Source organism: Dendropsophus ebraccatus, chromosome 3 (genome assembly GCF_027789765.1).
Source record: "Dendropsophus ebraccatus isolate aDenEbr1 chromosome 3, aDenEbr1.pat, whole genome shotgun sequence".
In the NCBI taxonomy this organism is placed as follows: Eukaryota; Metazoa; Chordata; class Amphibia; order Anura; family Hylidae; genus Dendropsophus; species Dendropsophus ebraccatus.
The window spans coordinates 69493722-69515163 of record NC_091456.1 but is presented as its reverse complement, the minus strand read 5'-3'; the positions used below and the strand labels follow the sequence as shown (position 1 = coordinate 69515163).

At 41.1% G+C, this 21442-nt stretch overlaps 1 protein-coding gene across 3 annotated transcripts in view; it reads left to right on the top strand.

Annotated features, from left to right (window-relative positions):
• FREM1 (FRAS1 related extracellular matrix 1) overlaps positions 1 to 21442 on the top strand; it is a 130329-nt gene that overhangs the window by 95917 nt on the left and 12970 nt on the right. For all 3 annotated transcript variants that reach the window (XM_069961974.1, XM_069961975.1, XM_069961976.1), the window contains 5 exons: positions 2002 to 2131; positions 3640 to 3712; positions 13869 to 14018; positions 15943 to 16145; positions 21099 to 21146. In XM_069961974.1, the coding sequence (XP_069818075.1) occupies positions 2002 to 2131; positions 3640 to 3712; positions 13869 to 14018; positions 15943 to 16145; positions 21099 to 21146 (604 nt within the window). The remainder of the gene's footprint in view (positions 1 to 2001; positions 2132 to 3639; positions 3713 to 13868; positions 14019 to 15942; positions 16146 to 21098; positions 21147 to 21442) is intronic.

Genomic DNA, 21442 nt, shown 5'->3' with positions numbered 1-21442 from the left:
TTGTTACATAGTGTGAACCTAGCTTTACAGTTCAGATTACCAACTAACATGTAAAAGAAAACCAAACCCTGCACTGTCCATTCCTTTGTACAGGGAGATGCATTGTTGCTAATACAAAAATAAAACAAATAACTATAAATTTACATTTCCACTTCATACATGTTGAAGGATTCTTCCAAATATGTAATATAGCATTGAAAATCAAATGCAAGAATGAACTGCTGTATTTAACTGCTGCCAGATGCAAACCTGGAGTGCTGCAGTCCTTTTGTTGGATTTGAATAGAATCAAGATAGATATGAAATAGACTATAGAGTAATGATAGATAGATAGATTCATTTACTTACACATGGATTATGATTGGAACTTTGTATTCCATTACAATGGAAGTTTAATAGATTGGACACTGTGTTTAATACTTAATTATACAAGCACCTGTGTACAAAAAGTGATGTCACATCCTATATAAAGCACGTTTGTTTACTTCACTTATGCTTGAGAAAGGCTACAGGCGGAGCAGAAACGTTGCATGTGTAATTTTGCATATGGAATAAACACTGTTGGAATATTTTCACTGAATTGGAGTGATGCGGTTCTTTCTGTTTGCCTATTAGATAGATAGATAGGAGATGGGTAGAAAGATAGATAGATAGATAGGAGATAGATAGATAGGGGGGCTTCTAGTATAAGTGTAAAAGAAAAAAAAAAGTTGTTATTAATAAAAAGCCCCCTCCCCTAATAAAAGTTTGAATCACCCCCCTTTTCCCATGTTATAAATAAAAATAAATAAACATAAATATAAACATAAAAGAGGGATAGCAAAGCTTAATTCCCAGTCACAGCCCCTAATCTGGGGGAGATTCTGGGAAAAACTGCCCCACATGGAGAATCAGGGCATCCCCCAATAACTTGAGCAAGCAGCAGGCAGGACATGAGAATTCAAGGGAGAAGTAAGCCTCTATTACACAGGGCGACTGGAGGAGCAAATGAGTGCTGTCAGCGCTTGTTTGCTCCTTGTTACCCGCTCGCTGCCGCTGCTATTACTGTACTTTACGGCTGTAAAGTCATCCTGTCATCCCCGCTGCCAAGAAAGGACCTCCCGAACACAACATACAGAGCATCAATGCAGAGCTGGCAGCTACAATCAGCTCCATGCCAGACGTTACCCTGGTACAACACCACTACACCAGTATGACAATAAGCATCTCAACAACCAAGGAACAAAGACTCATGGCCCAGGACCCACACAACACAAAAACCTGGGGAAAGATCACCAGCAACAAAAAGCCCACAAACTTCATGCCCACTGCTACAAACTGGAAACAGTGACCTTTGTCCAGAGGCATGGAGGAAACCACCAACCTGACACAGATTAATGCAGAGCAGAGACACTATATATTGAATATCTATAGACTATGGGGAAGATTTGTCAAACATGGTGTAAAGTGAAACTGGCTCAGTTGCCCCTAGCAACCAATCAGATTCCACCTTTCATTTTCCAAAGAGTCTGTGAGGAATGAAAGGAGGAATCTGATTGGTTGCTAGGGGCAACTGAGCCCGTTTCACTTTACACCATGTTTGATAAATCTCCCTATATGTATTTTGAATATCATGCACACATATGAGATTATTGGATTGATTGCTAATTTGCATGTGTGATTATCTCTGTATATACTGTATACCTTATGCTCTGTGTGTATTTCCCTGCTTGAGTGAAGCCCTATACAGGCCTTAAATGTTACTGTTACAATTTCTATTGGTGAATAAATATCTTTTTTTTTTTTGAAAGATACATAACAATATAAAAAACTCATGGATTAAATTGTATGCAAAAGCAGTAAAAGGTCAAGTGTATTTGGGGGTTCTCTATAACTCCTAGTTTCTTGTGTTAATTGTTGTACAGGGATCGCTGTTATATACTCGACACCAAATGTTCAGTCAGCGTGAGAGGACTTGGGGCCTGCAATCATGGCTTTACTGGGGTCTTTTCATTTTTCACAGTTTGGAAATAAAATGGTCCCGTATTGAGTTGCTTCAGGCCATATATGAGGTGTGTGAGACGGAAGAACTGGTAGCTTTGAAGATAGCACGGAAGGGTTACTCTGGAGACTCTGCTTTTATTTCACTACAGGTAACAGACAAGATTGTTACTTTTTTCTGATATGAAACACATACTCAGGCTGGATTTTCTCATTTAATGCTCAAGTATTCCGTTTTAAGAATGCAATATATAAATGATATACTCATAGGATCATAATGGCACAGAGGTCTATTCATGGTAAAAGTTAAAGACCGACCTCACCCACATTCAGGTATCAAAAAATGTATTCAATTTAAATAAACTTCAAGATATATTACTTACTAGTATAGTGTTATCACTAATAGTACTGGCTGCAGTGGCTTTTCAGTGTTTCAGCACTGACAGGAAGTTGAATATAGAAAAAAAAGCTTATGCACATGGCTGCAAATACAAAAAAATCTTTATTATAAACAATTCTTTAGAAATATAATAGTATCAAGAGCAGTTAAGTGGTTCACCATCTCTGACCAGACCCTTCAAGGGATTATCCAGCGCTACAAAAACATGGCCACTTTTCCCCTACTGTTGTCTCCAGTTTGGGTGGGGTTTTGAAACTCAGTTCCATTGAAGTAAATGGAGCTTAATTGCAAACTGCACCTGTACTAGAGACAACAGTAGGGGGAAAAGTGGCCATGTTTTTGTAGCACTGGATAACCTCTTTCAGCCTGCAGCTGAGCAGACCAGGAGTGAAAGAAGCAGGTGAAATTAAGTGTTCTGCAACACCTTTGGGCAGGGAACTAGCAGGAGTGCTGGGGGAGGGGAGTAGGCAGAGTGGGAGGACTGAGATACATCAATGAATTCTAGAACTTGTAGTACTGAGCAATTGTTCAAACAGGAAGTACAATCACAATATACAGAACTAAGATCCCAAAACAAATGGATTTTTAGTGGTTTCAGAACCGGGACAGACAGGAAAGCAATGCTATATGCTTCTACAGCAGTTTTTTTTTTTTACCTTATGTTGGAGTAGCCCTTTAAATGAGTATTCACCTCTTAGCTTGGTGCAGCCACCATGGCCTATGTTCTATGCATTACCTGTTTGGAGGCCCCATAGAGCAGGAATTAGCACAGGTGCAGTGCTCTGTTCTCAGGATTAGCGTGGGACCCAGTGGTTAGATCCCCAGCATTCAGCTTGCTATATTTTATGAGTAGGGGATAACAAGTTGAGATGGGAATATCCCTTTATATAAAGGTCTTGCTCAGCTTGGACTAACTGTGTTAATTCCAGTCCTATAGTGTAAGACCCCTACAATTAGCATATATCATGGAACTGTTAAGCAACCGCTGGATATCCTAGTGGTGGTACTATAGGGATACAGAAGCAATTCAGAGCAGACACTGACAATTACATTGCATTTAAGGCCCAAGCAGAGTCCTCCCTTACCAGTTTGTTATGATGCGATAGGCAAAGATATGTAAAATATTTTGTCCCTATTATCATCTACTAACACTAGTGTTTAATACTAGATATTTTACAGGTTTATTACTGTTAATACAAACCAAATAGGGACCTTCCTCTCTAAAAAAACCTCAGACTTATTTATTGTTTTTATTTAAAGGTGAATGGAGTAAGTGCTGTGGATGGAAAAGATTTTTCTACAAACCCTTCAAAACTTATCCAATTTGATCCAGGTACAATCCTCTTACCAAAATTTTGTGTGACATGTGAACACACCACATTGTGATGTTAGAACCTGACCATTACACAGGGGAGAGTGGAGCTTATTTAGAGGCATTTTAGCAGCTGTAAGTGTATTATATAGTACTATATATTGCATCTGCTCCAGAATTATTTTTATTAAAAGGATGACAGTTTCATATTAATCAATCTCCTCCTTAATGCGCCTAAGGTAAGTTCTATAAGAAAGTATACCAATTACTAGAGATGAGCGAATTTACAGTATAAACAAAGCGGAGTGCGTCATTAGCTCGGCAGTCGGCTGTCTGAACTCCATGCCACTCCACTACGGGTGGCTGAAAATGATTGATTATGGGAAACTTCTCCCAGTTTCCCAGGACTGGATTTAGCTTTTCCAGGCACCCGGGGTGAAGCGGCACAGAGTTCAAAGGCAGCCTGGTAATAAGCCGACAGCCATGTTAATGGCGCACTTTGCTTTGTTTATGCTGTAAATTCTGTACCCATTCTGTACCCATTACTATTAATTGTTAAGAACATTGAAAGTTGCCTCAGAGTTCCATGATCTGTATTAAGGCACTTAACCTGTGAGCTTGTGTGCTTTTACATGGGCACCGACCTCCATAAGTAGTACAAGGCATAGACAGACTGGGTCTTGCAGTCTTAAGCTAAGTTTACACAACATATTTTTTCACGAAAAAATACATTGCATTAATTGTAATGGAATCTCGACCTCAGTGTATACACTCTGTATAAACTCTGGGCAGGATTCCTTGCAGCTGCACATTATATTGTCAGTTTACATTGTTGGCTAGGGTTAATTGAAATGCGGGCACACCGGAATGTGCCCGCATCCCAATTCTGAAGAAAAGAAGTTTATACGTCCGGTTGAACTTCACGGACACCAGCCGTTCTGTGACACGGCCGGTGTCACACAATGTGTGACCCTGGCCTTAATGGTAATCCTAAAAAGTAAAAAGAGCAAGGCTGTCTGAATGAGGCCTAAAGCTGTCAATATCTATTCGCCAAACTATTAACCAGATGACTGGGTTACTGCATATGTTGCCGAAAATGAAGACTTCTTATGAATATGACTGTTATGACTGCTCTGTATTAGGGTTATTATTAAATACAACAAATTGCCTTCCAATTATGTCCATATTTCATAATGAGCTTGTGTGGCCAGAATGAGGATGGTGGGCTTTATACATCTAACATACCAAATCTATTCCAATATTAACATGCTCCTATGAATAGAGATGACAACATATTTGCATTTCTTGTTCATAAATGGGAACCATAGACTTTCGTAACTCTTAGAAACATAATAATATACTTATGTCTGCAAATTTCTGTGTAAGCGCTTGTTTATCTACACAGCGGGAGACTAATGTGCTATAACAAAGCATTATCTTACTTACATTATACTTAATTAATTACTGGTGAAACCTAGTGATTTGCTTCCAGAATTTGGCATGTTTTTACATTTCTCAAACCTTACGAGTAGAGAGCCTTTGCATGCCAGCTACTAGACTTTCTGTTTACTAGACAGAATTATCACTTTGGCTCTCGCACAAACACTTTACTAAGGATATATCATTTTAGTAATAAAAAGAATACAGCCATGTATTAATTGAATTTATGGGACACCAGAACAGTTTGAGCTTGTATTCAATAATGTGCTAAACTTAAATAGGTTTCCTAGGCCGCCAAAATTAGTAGTTATTGGCTCTGGGTGGAATAAAAATGTGGTGGGCATCATGAAAGTTTTATTTATAAGGCAGTCTAAGCCGGAATGGGGGCAGGAAGGGGGCTGCCCTGAAGCTCACATTGATTTCAGTGGGAGCTTAAGGACAGGATCATGCAATTCATGAGAATTTCACTTATTTTTTCTCATGGTTTCCCTTCTGCTATTGAAATTTATGGGAGATGGGTTTTTATTAGAAATGAGTGAACCGGCTTCGGGTTGGAGTCCATCCGAACCCGAACGTTCAGCATTTGATTAGCTGGTGCTTTTGAACTTGGATAAAGCTCTAAGGTTGTCTGGAAAACAGCCATTGACTATATCCATGATTTCCATATAGCCTTAGGGCTTTATCTTCCAGCAGCCACCGCTAATCAAATGCAGAAAGTTCGGGTTTGCATCGACTCGAGCATGCTCCAGGTTCGCTCATCTCTAGTTTTTATACCACATATCAATACTTATTAATTCATTGTAATATTTTTAGTGTATTAATGCATAGAACTTTTAAAACTTCTCTGTAAGTTAATCTGGGATCTTGTAAACCTGATAAACTGATACATACTGTATGTCACAGAATGTCTTTATCTATCTATCTATAACCAATTACATGTACAGGCACAATGTCCCACAATGTCCCTATTCTGGGGCTTATAAACAAAACTTAATCAGTTTTATTGGGGATTCAATAAGTGCCAAATGCTTAATAATTTAGAAAGGGCTTTCTCAAACACTATCCGACAGCATGCCAGTCCTGAATGGGTCTGTTAGAAATGTATGCCAGTGGGACGGCTGGAGAGCCAGATGTAACACTGTAATGTTTAATTTCCATCACATAAAAAGACATCTAAGCAGACGGATTGGTAATTTGGTGAAATGAAGTGATTTCCCCCCTATTAATGATAATCTTTGCTCAACTTTAAACTTATAGCATACATTTAATGATAACTGATATGCAGAGGAAGTATTGCTGATATATATATATATATATATATATATATATATATATATATATATAAAACTGGTAACTGTGTTTGCTTTATTTTAACCCCTTAAGGACGGAGCCAATTTTCGTTTTTGCGTTTTCGTTTTTTCATCCTTGTGTTTTAAAGGCCATAGCACTTGCATTTTGTCACCTAGAAACCCACATGAGCCCTTATTTTTTGCGTCACTAATTAGACTTTGCAATGGCAAACTTAATTTTTGCATAAAATATATGCAAACAGTAGAAGAAAAGCAGGCACTACGACTTCTAACATACTCCAACAGTCCAGCGTTCCGTATGACACATAGCCGCTCAGGCGGTGCTCGTTGCTAAAGGCCAAAGTCCAATGTACAGCTGAAGACAAGTAGAAGTACAACGGCAACTCACCAGGATAGAGCGTAATAAGATGCTTTTATTTCAGGGACAGAGCAGTGTACAAACAAGCGGTGCGTTCCACAGACTAGAGCTCTAGTCTGTGGAACGCACCGCTTGTTTGTACACTGCTCTGTCCCTGAAATAAAAGCATCTTATTACGCTCTATCCTGGTGAGTTGCCGTTGTACTTCTACTCAGCTTTTGCATAAAATATGCTGCGAACCCAGAAAAAAATTATATGTGCAGTGAAATTGAAACAAAAACGCAATTCTTTTTCTTTTGGGGGGCTTTGTTTTTGCACTGTTAGTCCTATGGAAAAACTGACATGTTATGTATATTCCTCAAGTTGGTACGATTAAAACGATATGCAACTTGCATAACTTTTATATTATTTGATGGCTTTAAAAAAAATAAACGTTCCCTAAATTCGCTCTATTACCATGCTTATAACGCTTTTATTCTTTGGTCTATGGAGCCAATTGAGGTGTCATTTTTTGCGTCATGATCTGTTCTTTTTTTTGGTACCTTGAATCCGCATATGCGACTTTTTGATCACTTTTTATTACATTTTTCCTGGATTTGATGTAAACAAAAATGCGCAATTTTTCACTTTGGTGAGTTTTTGTGCTTACGCCGTTTACTGTGCGAGATCAGGAATGTGATAAATTAATAGTTTGGATAATCACGCAAGCGGCGATACCAAATATGTTAATTTATTTATTTATTTTTATTTATAAAATGGGAAAAGGGGGGTGATTTAAACTTTTATTAGGGGAGGGGATTTTTTATTAATAAAAACACTTTATTTTATTTTCACATACAGTACTTAGAAGCCCCCTGGGGGACTTCTTTATACACTTCTTTATCTCCCATTGAGATCAATGCTGTGTATATAATAGAGCAATGATCCATCAGATCATTGCTCTATTATACTGGTCTGCTGCAGACCACATACATGGAGTACCGAGCCGGGATCAGCGTTGGAGCGACACTGAGCCCCGGCCGGCTCAGTACAAGGGATCTCCCCTCCGCAATCGCATCGCGGGGGGGAGATCTCCCACTAGTCACCAGGGACAGGGGGCACAGCTGCTATTCAAATGCAGCTGTCAGCTTTGACAGCTGCATTTAAATAATTAGCCGGCCACGACGATCGGGCGCGGCAGCTTATGCACGCGGTCCCTGGCTGCACATAGCAACCGGGGACCGCGGGCTACAGAGAGGGCTCACGCCGGGATTCCTCTCTGTTTACCCTTAACGGCCGCATGACGGGTATACTCGCTATGCGTCGTTAAGGGGTTAAATGGGCACTGTCATTACCAATAAATAACGTAAAATCAGGGGGAGGTGATGAACTACATATTTTGTTGCCTGTTTTCTATTTGATATAAAATACTTTAAAATCATCCACTTGTTGCCTCACTGTCACTAAGGGTACTATTACACAGAACGATAATCGCCCGAATCGGCCTGATTCGGCTGATTATCGCCCCATGTAATAAATACAACGATCAGCTGATGACAACGATCATCGGCTGATCGTTGATATAGGTTTGGACCTATTTTCGTCGGGTGCCGACCGCGCACCGCTACGTGTAATAGTGGTGCGCAGCCGGCGACTGACGATATACATTACCTATCCCCGTTCCAGGGCTGCTGCTGCGTTCTTCTTCTCCCCGGGTCCTGCTCACTCTAGCTTCAGAGTGGCCTGTCAGCTGACAGGCCGCTCAGCTAATCACAGGCCGCGGCAGTCCCAATTCTCTCTGCTTTGTGGTTTTAGCTGAACCGTGGCCCTAATCTATATCTGGATAGTTAAAAGTTTCCCATCGTCACTACTGTCCCCTCTCTGTCCCGGCCTGTGATTGGCTGAGTGACCTTTCAGCTGACAGGCCACTCTGAAGTTAGAGCGCGCAGGACCGGGGAGAAGAAGACCGCAGCAGCAGCCCTGGAACGTGGATAGGTAATGTATATAGTTAAAGGACAAGTTCCATGAAAAACTTTTTCCCAGTAATTGAAGCACATTACAAAGTTATATAACTTTGTAATATGCTTCAATCACCTACCTGCCTCTCTTCCCTGTCTTTTCCCCCCTCCACCCCCCAGCAGGAAGTGTAAGAAACTCACACAGACCTAATTACTGTCGTCACCAAGCTCTTCTCTCAGCTTCTTCTTGTGACGATGAGTCATCAGCAGGAGGGCTGCTCTAGCTCCTGTTACACCAGCCTCCCCCTCCCCTGCCTTGTCAGGTGACTCAGCTTGCTCAAGTCCGATTGGCTGAACAACTGCAAGCCATCTGAGTCCATGTCACTTGCTTATCTTCCCTAGTGACATGACTCCTTCACTCACTGAGTCCACTCGGCAGCAGGAGAGAGTATGAGGGGATGGGGGAGGCTGACTATGTGCTGGGAGTCAGTCGGAGAGAAGATAAGCAAGTGACATGGACTCAGATGGCTTGCAGTTGTTCAGCCAATCGGAGCTGAGCAAGCTGAGTCACCTGACAAGGCAGGGGAGGGGGAGGCTGGTGTAACAGGAGCTAGAGCAGCCCTCCTGCTGATGACTCATTGTCACAAGAAGAAGCTGAGAGAAGAGCTTGATGACAACAGTAATTAGGTATTTGTGAGTTTCTTACACTTCCTGGTGGGGGGTGGAGGGGGGAAAAGACAGGGAAGGGAGGCAGATAGGTGATTGAAGCATATTACACAGTTATATAACTTTGTAATGTGCTTCAATTAATGAGAAAAAGTTTTTCATGGCACTTGTCCTTTAAGCAAGGGCTGCAAGGACATCGGTAACGATGTCCCTGCAGCCCTTGTTTAACGATTATCGGGCCGTGTAATAGGTCCAGTAAACGAGCGACGATCTAGCAGATCGCTGCTCATTTACAGGTATTATCGGGCCCCCATCGGCCAGTGTAATACCACCCTAAGACCATTAGGTCTTTATTAAGGTCAATAGGTCCCTCTGCTCTGCACAGACTGGCCCAGTGAAGATGAATACTGTACATACCCATGTGCCATGCTGCAGCTGAGTATACTAACTGATCTAAGGGCCTGCAGAAGCCTGAGCAGCACAATGGGGCACAAAATCAACAAAATTTCTGCATTTTTTTTTTATATATGTCATGACAGGTACACTTTAAATCATATTCATGTATGAGCAAGTAATACATCTCTGTGAACAGCAACTCTTATCTAATACAGCAACATAAAGAGAGCAATAAAACCAAATAAATCCATGTGGTTAAGCCAAAATCCCGCCAAGGACCTCGTTTTTTTCCCCTAAAATAAGTAATGATAAAATAAGAGAGCTGCAGCCTGCGGCCCTAGTAGATGAGGTCTTTCACTTGATGACCAATTCTAGCAACCCACCAAAAGCCCTATAAAGCTCCAGTCTTGGTGATATACAACTGTGAATGGCTTCCATTACTCTTGAACAGGTAGTGATGGCTGTAGCTATAGGAATTGTAGAGGTTGCAGTTGCCATACAACTGTGATGCCTAAAGGTCCCCATACACTTTAGACAGCTGAATCCGCCACTCAAGGTGGATATTTCAAAATTCTATAGAAAAGGCCCACAGTGTAGGAAGATCATCAGGGAATAGAAAACTCCTAGAACAGTAGTTGCAAACTAGAGGACTTTCAAGATAAGTTAATTTGCCTTTGATAACTGAATTTAAAAGGACCCATAGTCTCAGATGAATAAAGTTTATGCCATAAATGGAATGATGGAATGGTATGGTTAAAGGATTATTAAGGTATGTGGGGTGGGGGAGTTCTGAATACAAGAATTAATGGGTAAGGGTAAAACTGAAGGGGAAAAAAATAGAAGGGTAGGGTCTCTCCTGCTTAAGATAATTAGAGTCTGTAGGATTAATACTTGGAATGTTTAGAGAACAAGAATTTGTTTCTATGGGTCTGCTTGTCTGCTTTAGGAAACTGATATGTCTCAAAGATGAATAAAAAGAAAATGTCATGGGTTGGTCAAATGTATGGTTCTCTTAAAAGCTGGGGAAAAAAATACCAGTACATAGTTGCTAGGCTATAAACAGAGTCTAAGAGGCAAACCACAGTAAAAAAAAAACTAGAGGACAACAATTCAGACCAAGTCAGAAGACAAACATGTAGTCAGGGACACAAGTCAGGTCACCAATGTCAAAATAGCAAATCACAGGGTAGGAAGCGAGTACAGGCACACTAGATATACGCTTTAGCAGGCATAGTGAGTGACTGAGTTTTAAAGAAAACCAGGTCCTGGTTTTAGAGGTGATTGGGGAAGACAGACAAGAACTTAGACAGGAGGATAGGGCTGTTAATCACCGGCAGGGGAAGAAGTTTATAATTTAGCTGCTCCTCAACCAAATACAGCTGACTTGTCCGAGCAGGCATTTCCTTGTGTTGCAAAAGGCGAACATGAATATCCACAACTAGTCTGCCCTTATAATATTTTATTTTTATTTTTGCATTAGGTACATAAATGTTTATGTGAGGTGTGTTTAATTCAGTTATGGAAGATTTATCAATCACATCTGCTGGAAATTAATTCCAAGATTCTAATGCTGCGTTTACACGGAGCGATAATTCGCCCATTCGATCGTTTAATGATTTTGAAGCAATGATTTGGTTTTTAAAACGATCAGCGTTTAGACGAATAAACTGTAAGAAAAATCGTTAGAAAATTTGTTAGAAAATCGTTATTGCGATCGTTTTAAGATCTCTTAAGCCTATTTCACACATAGGGTAAATCGGTGAAAGACTGTTTACACAAAGCAATCTGCGAATTTTTAGCGAACGACAAACGACGATTTGAGAACATTTGAGGACGATTTGAAAGATCAAAATGAACGATTTCTCGCTCGTCGCTTGATCGTTGCAGTGTTTATCACTCAAATGCAATCGATAATACGACCGATAATCGTTCCGTGTAAACGCTGCATAAGACCCTTTCATTAAATGAATATTTTCTGACTTCTGGTCTTTCCCTCAGCTTCCCTCAGATTGCACCCACTTGATGCTGTGTTCAGTTTCTTGTTGAAAACATTTTTCCTCTAAACATAAATGTTTTGATTATGTCCCTCCTCTCCTCCAGACTATACAGACATCATTCTTTCCCAATATGTTTTAGGCTATGTTCACACAACATAAAAAACACGGCCGTATTTCATAACAACGGAAGTATTTCTATTGTATGAATATCTTTTTGTAGGTGAAGTCTCCAGCAAAGAACACAGCAAAGTATTCCAGATGTGGTCTCACTAGAGCTCTATACAGCAGGATTGTAATCTCCCTCTTGCTACTGGTTATACCTCTAGCTATACAGGCCAGCATAAGATTAGCTTTCCCTACTGCCTGCCTGCATTGTTGCCAGAAATCACTAACATTAAATCCTTCTCTTCTGAAGTCTTTACTAACACATAAAAGCTCATACAATACTCAGATAGAGGATTGTTTCAGTGCATTATGTTACAGTTTGAACTACGAATTGAACTGTATTTAAAATTGCTCTATGAGGCGTGAATTTTTGCACCATGATCTATACTTTTTTATCGGCATCTTGTCACTTTTTGACCACTTTTTATTAACTTTTTTCTGGATGTGATGTGACCAAATATCTGTAATTTCACAATTTGGCAAGTTTTGCTCTTGTGCTGTTTACCATGTGAGATCAGGAATGTGATATTTTAATAATAGATTGTGCATCAGATAATAGCAAATATGTTTATTTATTTATAAAATAAGACATGGGTCGTGAGTTAATTGCAGTACATATTTACATTGTCACAGAAGTCCTGGGCTCCAGTGTTGTCACGACCCGGTGGAAAGGGCCTGCCCGGTCAGTCAGTGATTGCAGCAGTGTCCCGCTGCCTGGCTGAGTGGGCCACTTAAAAAATGGAAGAAAAAAGAGAAACTCTACTTACCTGCCTCTGGTCCTTTGCTAGTCCCACGCAGCTCCTGTTCGGGTCCTTTGCTGGTCCCACGCAGCACCTGTTCAACTTCTTTCGGTTTCCCAATGCTCGTTATTCCTGACAAGATCTGAATGCAGGATCAGCATCTATTTTTTTGCAGCCCCAGAAATATCTGATTTTATTTAAACACCAGAATACCTCTTTAAAATAAATTCTTTTAACTGCCTGTAGCCACCACTAGGGGGACTTTACAGCATATACATACTTTATATTACTAATTTGAATGGGACCTGTATAAGCACATATGCATAGAGTTGAATTCAACCTCTATAGCTAGAATAGTTAAAGAATTACTGTAATTCAGCAAAACTGCTGACATGTCATAGAGACATGTCAGAATTCATCAGTAGAGGTCTGGGTGTTTAGACCCCCCAGGGAGGGCGGTGAGGAGGGACGGAAAGGGTGTGCAGGCCTAGTGCATACGCAATCTAGGCCACGGTCATCGGGCACAAGGCTGCAAGTTTAAAAGTTGTTTTTTTAGGACAAAAACTGCATCACCTGCCGAACAGACCCCAGGACAAATCTTGGATTAAAAGCAGCTATCTGACGGTACAAGTGGTTTGGGGGGGGGGGGGGGGTCAGATTGTGGGTACAGAGTCACTTTAATTTAACTGTACGGCAATACAGGAGATTTAAAATAATTTTAAATATCATCTCCAACCCCTTATAGACATATTGTAAAATAATACGCCAAGAAATTTAGACTTCTTTAATTAAAAGAATAAATTGGACTCAAACTTGAACATTAATCTGATGACAGTAAGCACATTAATCTGTAATTTTGCAATTTTTCCTATTATCTTGTCATTTTAGTCAATCATTGGCTGGATCTTAGCAGTATTTACATACCACTATGTAACAATACAGAGCATCAAATAGCATATCAAGAGTTAAATGAGACCGACCAGGGGCTCCTGCGGGCGTGTTCTGTGACACGAGATAACAGCAGGAATGCAATCAGGTTTTTGCGGGCACAATGGCATCCATCGTCTCTTCCCATCTAACTGCAGACATGCTAATTAATATATTTCTCTATCACCAGGTTGTTTGAAATAGTAATTAAAAGAGTAATTGAAATGTTTACTTGTTGTAGGAGTGTCAACCAAGATGTGGAATATAGCAATTACTCAGGATGGATTAGAAGAGGACGATGAGACCTTTGAAGTGATTCTAAATTCTCCTGTGAATGCAGTTCTTGGCTCTAATACAAGAGCTGTAGTGAAAATTGTGGACCCCAGAGGAGGTATTCTTTTTGATCTCAATCTTAAAATCTGGAACAGTCTTTGCAGAAATTCGGCCCCTTTTTCAGTAACAAAATGTCACCAGTAATGATAGCCTTCATAACAAAATAGGTGGTTCCTTTTAAATATGGCTTCTACCACAATTCTATAGACATCTGTACAGTTTATTAGCTAAAACAACTAGGTTTATTTTTACACAACTAGAACATGTATAGTATGGTGAAGTATATAGTTTATTTGTAAAGCCGTGTTCAGCCACAGTGCAAATTTTCTTAGTTGACAAATTCTCGTGGTTTCTCCTGTACACACATAGGTGTAGGATGCAATTTAGTAAATTATGTATCAAGCTTCTGCAATAGGGGACTTATTTTTGTAAGAGCTGCAGAGTAAGGGTACATTCACATCATTATTTGCTGATACATTACACTAATTCATTGGCATTATGTAAAAATGGTATGGCGATGTATACATGTACAGGCCCTATTGACTTGAATGTCTTGATCATAATCAGCCATGACTACTTCCGGGTCATTTTACAAATCGGAATATGTTGGCGCTATACAAATAAATTTCATTTTTATTATTGGTACAAACGTTATACATGTTTGGGCTTGGACCAAAAAGCCTGCTTTTGCACTTTAGGGTCTAAGCCCAAACACATGCATTTTTGGTAAATAATGTTAACTTAGTGACTGCCTAACTATGTTAGAGCCATTTAAGTCAATATGCCAGCGCCTGTACGTGCACCCATATATCTGCACCTCATTTCATCCTAAGTATATCTTTATTTTAAGTATATATGCAAAATATCTGCAAATTGGTATGTGACTGTACCCTAAGAAGTCTGTGCTGTACAGCCTCATCCAGTAGCTGCAGAGCCAGAAGTCTGTGCTGTACAGACTCATCCAGTGGCTGCAGAGCCAGAAGTCTGTGCTGTACAGCCTCATCTAGTAGCTGCAGAGCCATGTCAGTTCCACTCCTGATTTTGGTTGAAAAAAGACTGAATAAAAGGCTGACAGAAATACTATGTATAATACTAAATACTGCAGAGCTAGAAGTCTGTGCTGTACAGCCTCATCCAGTAGCTGCAGAGCCAGAAGTCTGTGCTGTACAGCCTCATCCAGTAGCTGCAGAGCCAGAAGTCTGTGCTGTACAGCCTCATCCAGTAGCTGCAGAGCCAGAAGTCTGTGCAGTACAGCATCAGCCAATAGCTGCAGAGCCAGAAGTCTGTGCTGTACAGCCTCATCCAGTAGCTGCAGAGCCAGAAGTCTGTGCAGTACAGCCTCATCCAGTAGCTGCAGAGCCAGAAGTCTGTGCAGTACAGCCTCATCCAGTAGCTGCAGAGCCAGAAGTCTGTGCTGTACAGCCTCATCCAGTAGCTGCAGAGCCAGAAGTCTGTGCTGTACAGCCTCATCCAGTAGCTGCAGAGCCAGAAGTCTGTGCAGTACAGCATCAGCCAATAGCTGCTGAGCCAGAAGTCTGCGATGTACATAGCATAAATCAATAGCATTAAAGCACTGAAGAGGGGATTTGTTTTCCAATGTTCTTATATATAGCCCAGAAAAATACAGCAGTTGTTTCCTGCTGAGTTCAGAGCCTATAATGTGGAGGACGCCTTGGACCATTCAAAGAATCAAAATGAAAGAATTAATGGTTCTGGTACCTTACACAAGCCTAGTCGTTCCAGATGGAATATATATTATACATTCCAGGGAAATTCCTTGAGTATTAGACAATTCTGCACTGATTTTGAGCATAGACCTGTCATATAATATAGATATAATATAAGCATTCATAATATTTAATTAAATTGCATGTCATAGTGGAATTTTACAAAGTTTTCTATTACGTGTGAGTTTTATATATGTTTCTGTGACACCTATCAGGTCCAATATATGCTGGAATTTTACTGTCCTTTTATTATAGGAATTTGCCATTTAGGAAAAGTCATGGGTATTGGTAAAAACTGCACCAATAAGCCGGTACATCTGCGATGTAGCCACGGCCTGGAAGAATCTCCGCTATCTAATTTAAAAGGGGCAGGAGTCATCAGAGGAGACGCACCAGAAGAATTTAGACCTATAAATAGTGCAAAGAAAAGGCTCAGGCTTATTGGAAATAGAAAACCAGTAAGTGATACCTAAGCTTTGAATAACTTACCGTTTTTTTTTTCACTTTACAAGATGCACTATTTTCCCCCAAAGTTGGGGGGGGGGGGGGGGGGGGGGGGGGAACTCAGCAAGTCTTATAAAGTGACTGTGCCTTTTTTATTGCATTGGGACATCTTGTGCTGTCTCCTACACCCTCCCCTGTCATAACAAAGTCCTCTGAACACAGAGCAAACTGACCAACTTATCTTAGTAAACAACCCCCCCTAGCCTCCGCCCCACACCTACAGTTTCGAAATCCCCCCCCCCATGGCGACAGCACTGGAGTCCCCCCACCCCCATAGCTCTACAGCTCTGAAATCCCCCCCTTGCACGCCCACAGCTGTGACATATCCCCCCCCCTGCGCGCCCACACTTCCGAAAACCACCCTGTGCCACGCCACCTCTACCGCCGCTCTAAGCAACAGGAAGTTCCTGTAGGTGATGAGAAAGAGCTTCAGCACATGTATGTGAGAGGAGAAGTGACGGCCACCAGCAGATCTCCTCAGCGACTGCAGGATAGGGTGAGTGGATATCCTGCAGCCATTGAGGAGATCCTGTCGGTGACTGTCACTTGTCTTCTCACAGGACATACACTCACCCGCCTCTTCTTTGAGGCTTGAAAATTTGTTCCCTCATGTAACATATACAGCTCTATAGCATTCCAGCAAGTTTAAAATTTGGTATCAGTGGCTAAGGTTTTTCTGGGAGCAGTGGTGCCACATAGCTTCCTACAGCACATTGAGGGTTAATTCCTTGGTACCATTGCTCCCAGAGCAACCTGATGTAGAGGGCCACTGGTACTAAACGCAGGGCATTTTGCCCATAGCACTATGAGGGTGACATTATCATTTAAAGGGGTTTCTTAAGCAAAACTGACAGATGAGCTATCTATGGGATAGCTCATTTACTATTGACTTGAATGGGACCTGAGCTGCAGTTACACATCACCACCGCTACATACTGAGCAGAGACAAACTCTAACATGTAATGTATCATGCTGCTGCAATATTGGACTTATTTTTGTGTGAGCTGCCAGGAAGCGGCACCCTGTACCCCGTCCCGCTTCCTGGTCTCAGGTGCCACCTCGGCCGCATCTCATGCGGCAGCTCAGACCAGGAAGCGGACGCGGGACGAGGGTACGGGGCGCTACGATCCGGGACCGTGCGCTGGAACTGGGGAGGTAAGTGACCTCCAGCATCCATAACCACCCGCTCCCCGGCCATATCTGAAAAATACTGCAGGGCCGGAGTACCACTTCAACATAGTCACTGCCTAACTATGTTACGGCCATTAAAGTCAACGAGCCTCTGCCTGTACGTGAACCCATAAATCCACATCAGATTTTGGCATCCCCAGTATATTATTATCCTAGGTACAGTACATCTGCAAATTTTGATGTGACCCTTACCTAAAGGCCCCATTAGACTCACATATATCTGACAGACTCTTGAACCCAAAACCAGGAATGGATTTGAAAAGAGGAGAAATCTCAGTCTTTCCTTTAAAACCTGTTTTCTGATTATAGTCTGTTCCTGCCTTTGACTTCAATAATCTTTCACATATATGTGTGTGTGTGTTTAATAGGGCATTGGAAGCATGTGCTGTACAGCCTCATCTAGTGGCTGCAGAGCCAGAAGTCTGTGCTGTACAGCCTCATCCAGTGGCTGCAGAGCCAGAAGTCTGTGCTGTACAACCTCATCCAGTAGCTGCAGAACCAGAAGTCTGTGCTGTACAGCCTCATCCAGTGGCTGCAGAGCCAGACGTCTGGGCTGTACAGTCTCATCTAGTAGATGCAGAGCCAGAAGTCTGTGCTGTACAGCCCTATCCAGTGGCTGCAGAGCCAGAAGTCTGTGCTGTACAGCCTCATCCAGTAGCTGCAGAGCCATGTCAGTTCCACTGATTTTGGTTGAAAAAAGACTGACTAAAAGGCTGACAGAAATACTATGTGTAAACATTACCTTACTGGTGTTCATTAAGAGTTTTTGAATCCAATAGTTAAAATGAAACGTAAAATAACAATGACATATCATATATGGACACATAACTGTGGTAGCTAAGCACTGTTTGCAACAATAACATCAGTATGTAAGGAACATAGTGGTTGTAGAGGCTGTACAGAATTGTTACAGATCTAAACAGTTTGTAGCAATTTATTATTTTTTTGTCACTTTACACAGGTTGGAGTTTATTGTTACTGCTCAGAACTCCCATTTAAATTTTTATATTATCACAGAATTTATTTTAACAAAACTTTTTTTAATGAAGTGTGACGAGCTGAAACTTTAAGCAAATGTACAAAAATTCTCTTGATTGTATCAACATTACCCAGAAGAGTGTATACTGGAAAACGAATCCTGTGTTCGTAGCTAAACTTGGACACAACATGCAAATTCCATAGAGACTGGAACTTGGTATTAAATTATTTTAATAAGGACCCAGGGGAAATGCTTGACTTACAAGCTAATTATAGGAGATAATACCTAAATGTTGCAATATGATTTGGAATGCCCAGCACCCAAAGAGTAAAATTACCTCCAATTATCCATAGACACATCGGAGATTGCCTTAGGCTTCTAATGACAAGGGCCCGTTTACTCTTAAACAGGACGCCCAAATGTAAATCAGCTGGTGTAAATCTGCTACCATCTTACAGACCATTAATTCTAGTTCTGCACTACCTGCAAATGTAAATCACATTGCCTATTTATACCTGGATACTTTTTGTAGAGCATAGTAAAATATTGGCAATGATGTATGTAAACTCTATTAGATCTCAATAATATTTCACACTCTCTAGGCATCTGTCTTGTTCTTTTTGCATAAGAACACCCATAAATGATACATAGGACAAGCGCTTGCAGGTGAATCACGAAGCTTCTTTATTGTGGAACCCATAAAACCACAGACACATCAACCATCTTCTCACAGAGAAAAGGTGGTTGATGTGTCTGTGGTTTTATGGGTTCCATAATAAAGAAGCTTCGTGATTCACCTGCAAGCGCTGGTCCTATGTATCATTTCTGGGATATTCAATCACTGATTGGAGTGGTGGACCGTGCGGGGCAGTTTATTAACCTGGTGAGCTGGCCTCTACTATTTTATAAGAACACCTATGCAGTATGTGGTGGAGTAGATCAGCAAATAGAAATACTGTAAAAGAAGTCCGTTCTTTGTATTTCCCATTCTCTACTGGTTTGACCTAAAACAATCTGCATGAGTTCTCCCAGCCTTACAAGTTAGGTAACTTATTAATCTATTTAATTCTAACCATAGTAAAAGGTCTTTCCCAATGGCTGATTATCGTCCAATGTCCTTAGGAACATTTGCTCTAGATTATAGTCCCATGTAAAGGCTCTGCGACCAGCTAATGAATTGTCATAAAATGTAATAAGTATCTTGGATTAGGTGGTAAATTTCAGAGTCTCTGAGGTGTGGCATGTTCCATGGAGTGGCTGTAAATCATACTGTCTATCCCTGTTCTGCACTGTTGGCTCCATTGACTCCCAAGAGCTGCAAATGACTGGAGAATCTAGTAATTATCTAGTAAGACTGTATTTACTCTGTGAAGAACAGGCGGCACAGACGGGGATCCCTGTACTTAAATGTTTCCCCACCTGACATGATCTATTAACTATTTGAATGTTTGCGCTGCTGTAATGACAGACTCGTGCAGCTGTGTCATTACAGCAGCGCGATAATTCAAACACTTTCCCTGCTCTATTGATACATTGTGGGGAAAACACTCAGTGTCCCGCCCCAGTCACTGATTGGCTGAGCGGGCAATCACTCATCTGGGGTCATCATGTTGCAGCTGGCAGAGCTGCAGGACCCTGGCTGTTGTGAACGGGACTCTGGAGCGGCGCCACAAGGCACGGGGAGGGGTAAGTTTACTTCTTTTAGTGTTTGTGGGACTTTTCCTTTAAAGTTAATAACAGGCAGCAGCGATTGTAGCATTTAAATGACAGAAGCCCTTTCCTTCCAAGACGGTGGATGTAAACAAGTCCCTGGCCAGCTGTTCCTGCAACTTTGTAGCAACTTTGTAATGCTGGGAGGATTAATCTGAGGTCAAGTTGCTGATGAACTCACTGTAATTAACCCTCAAATTTGCAAATATTGCAGATTGCTATACTTAGCTTGCAGTAACAATCAACACCATTGTCCCTGTTGTATTATAAAGACAGCTTCTGTCCAGATGTCCTGTTAGGGCATAAGGAGATCATACAGTAGGTTTGCCTATTCAGTTCTATAAATTATGACTTGTCAGGGCTCAATTCCTCCATGTAATGCTACATTTCCCTATAGTTATCATTGAAGGGAAAATGATTAACTGGTTGCAGCTTTACCTGGAAAATTGTCTATTGCCCTAAGAACAGCTATATTGGAGATACTCACTTCCTTGTGGTATTGTCTGTATAGATTGTACAACAGGATGTGTGTGCTTTATGACAGCTGAAATGAGGCAGTTTTAAGCAAAACTTTAATCTTATCTTATCTACCCTCCTATGACACTAGTGTGGCCATAATGTCCAAATCTATACAGCAAAGTGAGCTACAGAATACAGGAACAGCATCAGTGTACTGGCCCAATTTTACTAATGTGTCTCCAACAGAATTCTGGCTGAAAGTGTGGCGCACTGAACTGTTCTCCACATTGAGAATACATGCACACTAAGAAAATCATGTGGACACCTTGCCACAGATCCCGTCGCCCCCTTGCTTCCCTATTGAAGTTTCTCTGCTCCCATAGGCTCCATTCTATGCGCACGCAGATTGTCATGTCAATTTTTTGGTCGGACTTCGAAATCCGCCTGACCATAGAATGGAGTCTATGGGATGGGCCATTCTAGTGACCAGAAAATACTGTAGGTGCCTTAAAATTAAAGTGTAAGTGAAATATAAGAGCTTAACTAATATAGTTTTCCTTAATTTTAGGTACAACCATCATCTGTGCATCATAATGGAACTGACACAATTTATACGGTAAGTAATCTTCTTTTTTCTCAGCAATTTTATGTAGAAATAAAATAATGTTACTAGTACTGAGCTGCAATTCCAAGCAAAGCCATTACCATAACTATGGAGCTGTACCTGTTAAAATATAAAGGAGACAAAATGCTTTCTAGCTCCTTCAATTTGCAGATTGGCAGGGATGCTGAGGGTGGATCCCCATTGATCTGAAATTGATGGCTTATACTTAAGGTCCCCATACACCTTGGACCACTGGTCACAGCAAGTTTGAATGTCAATCTAAGGTGTGTGGGCCTGTTTTGAACAAC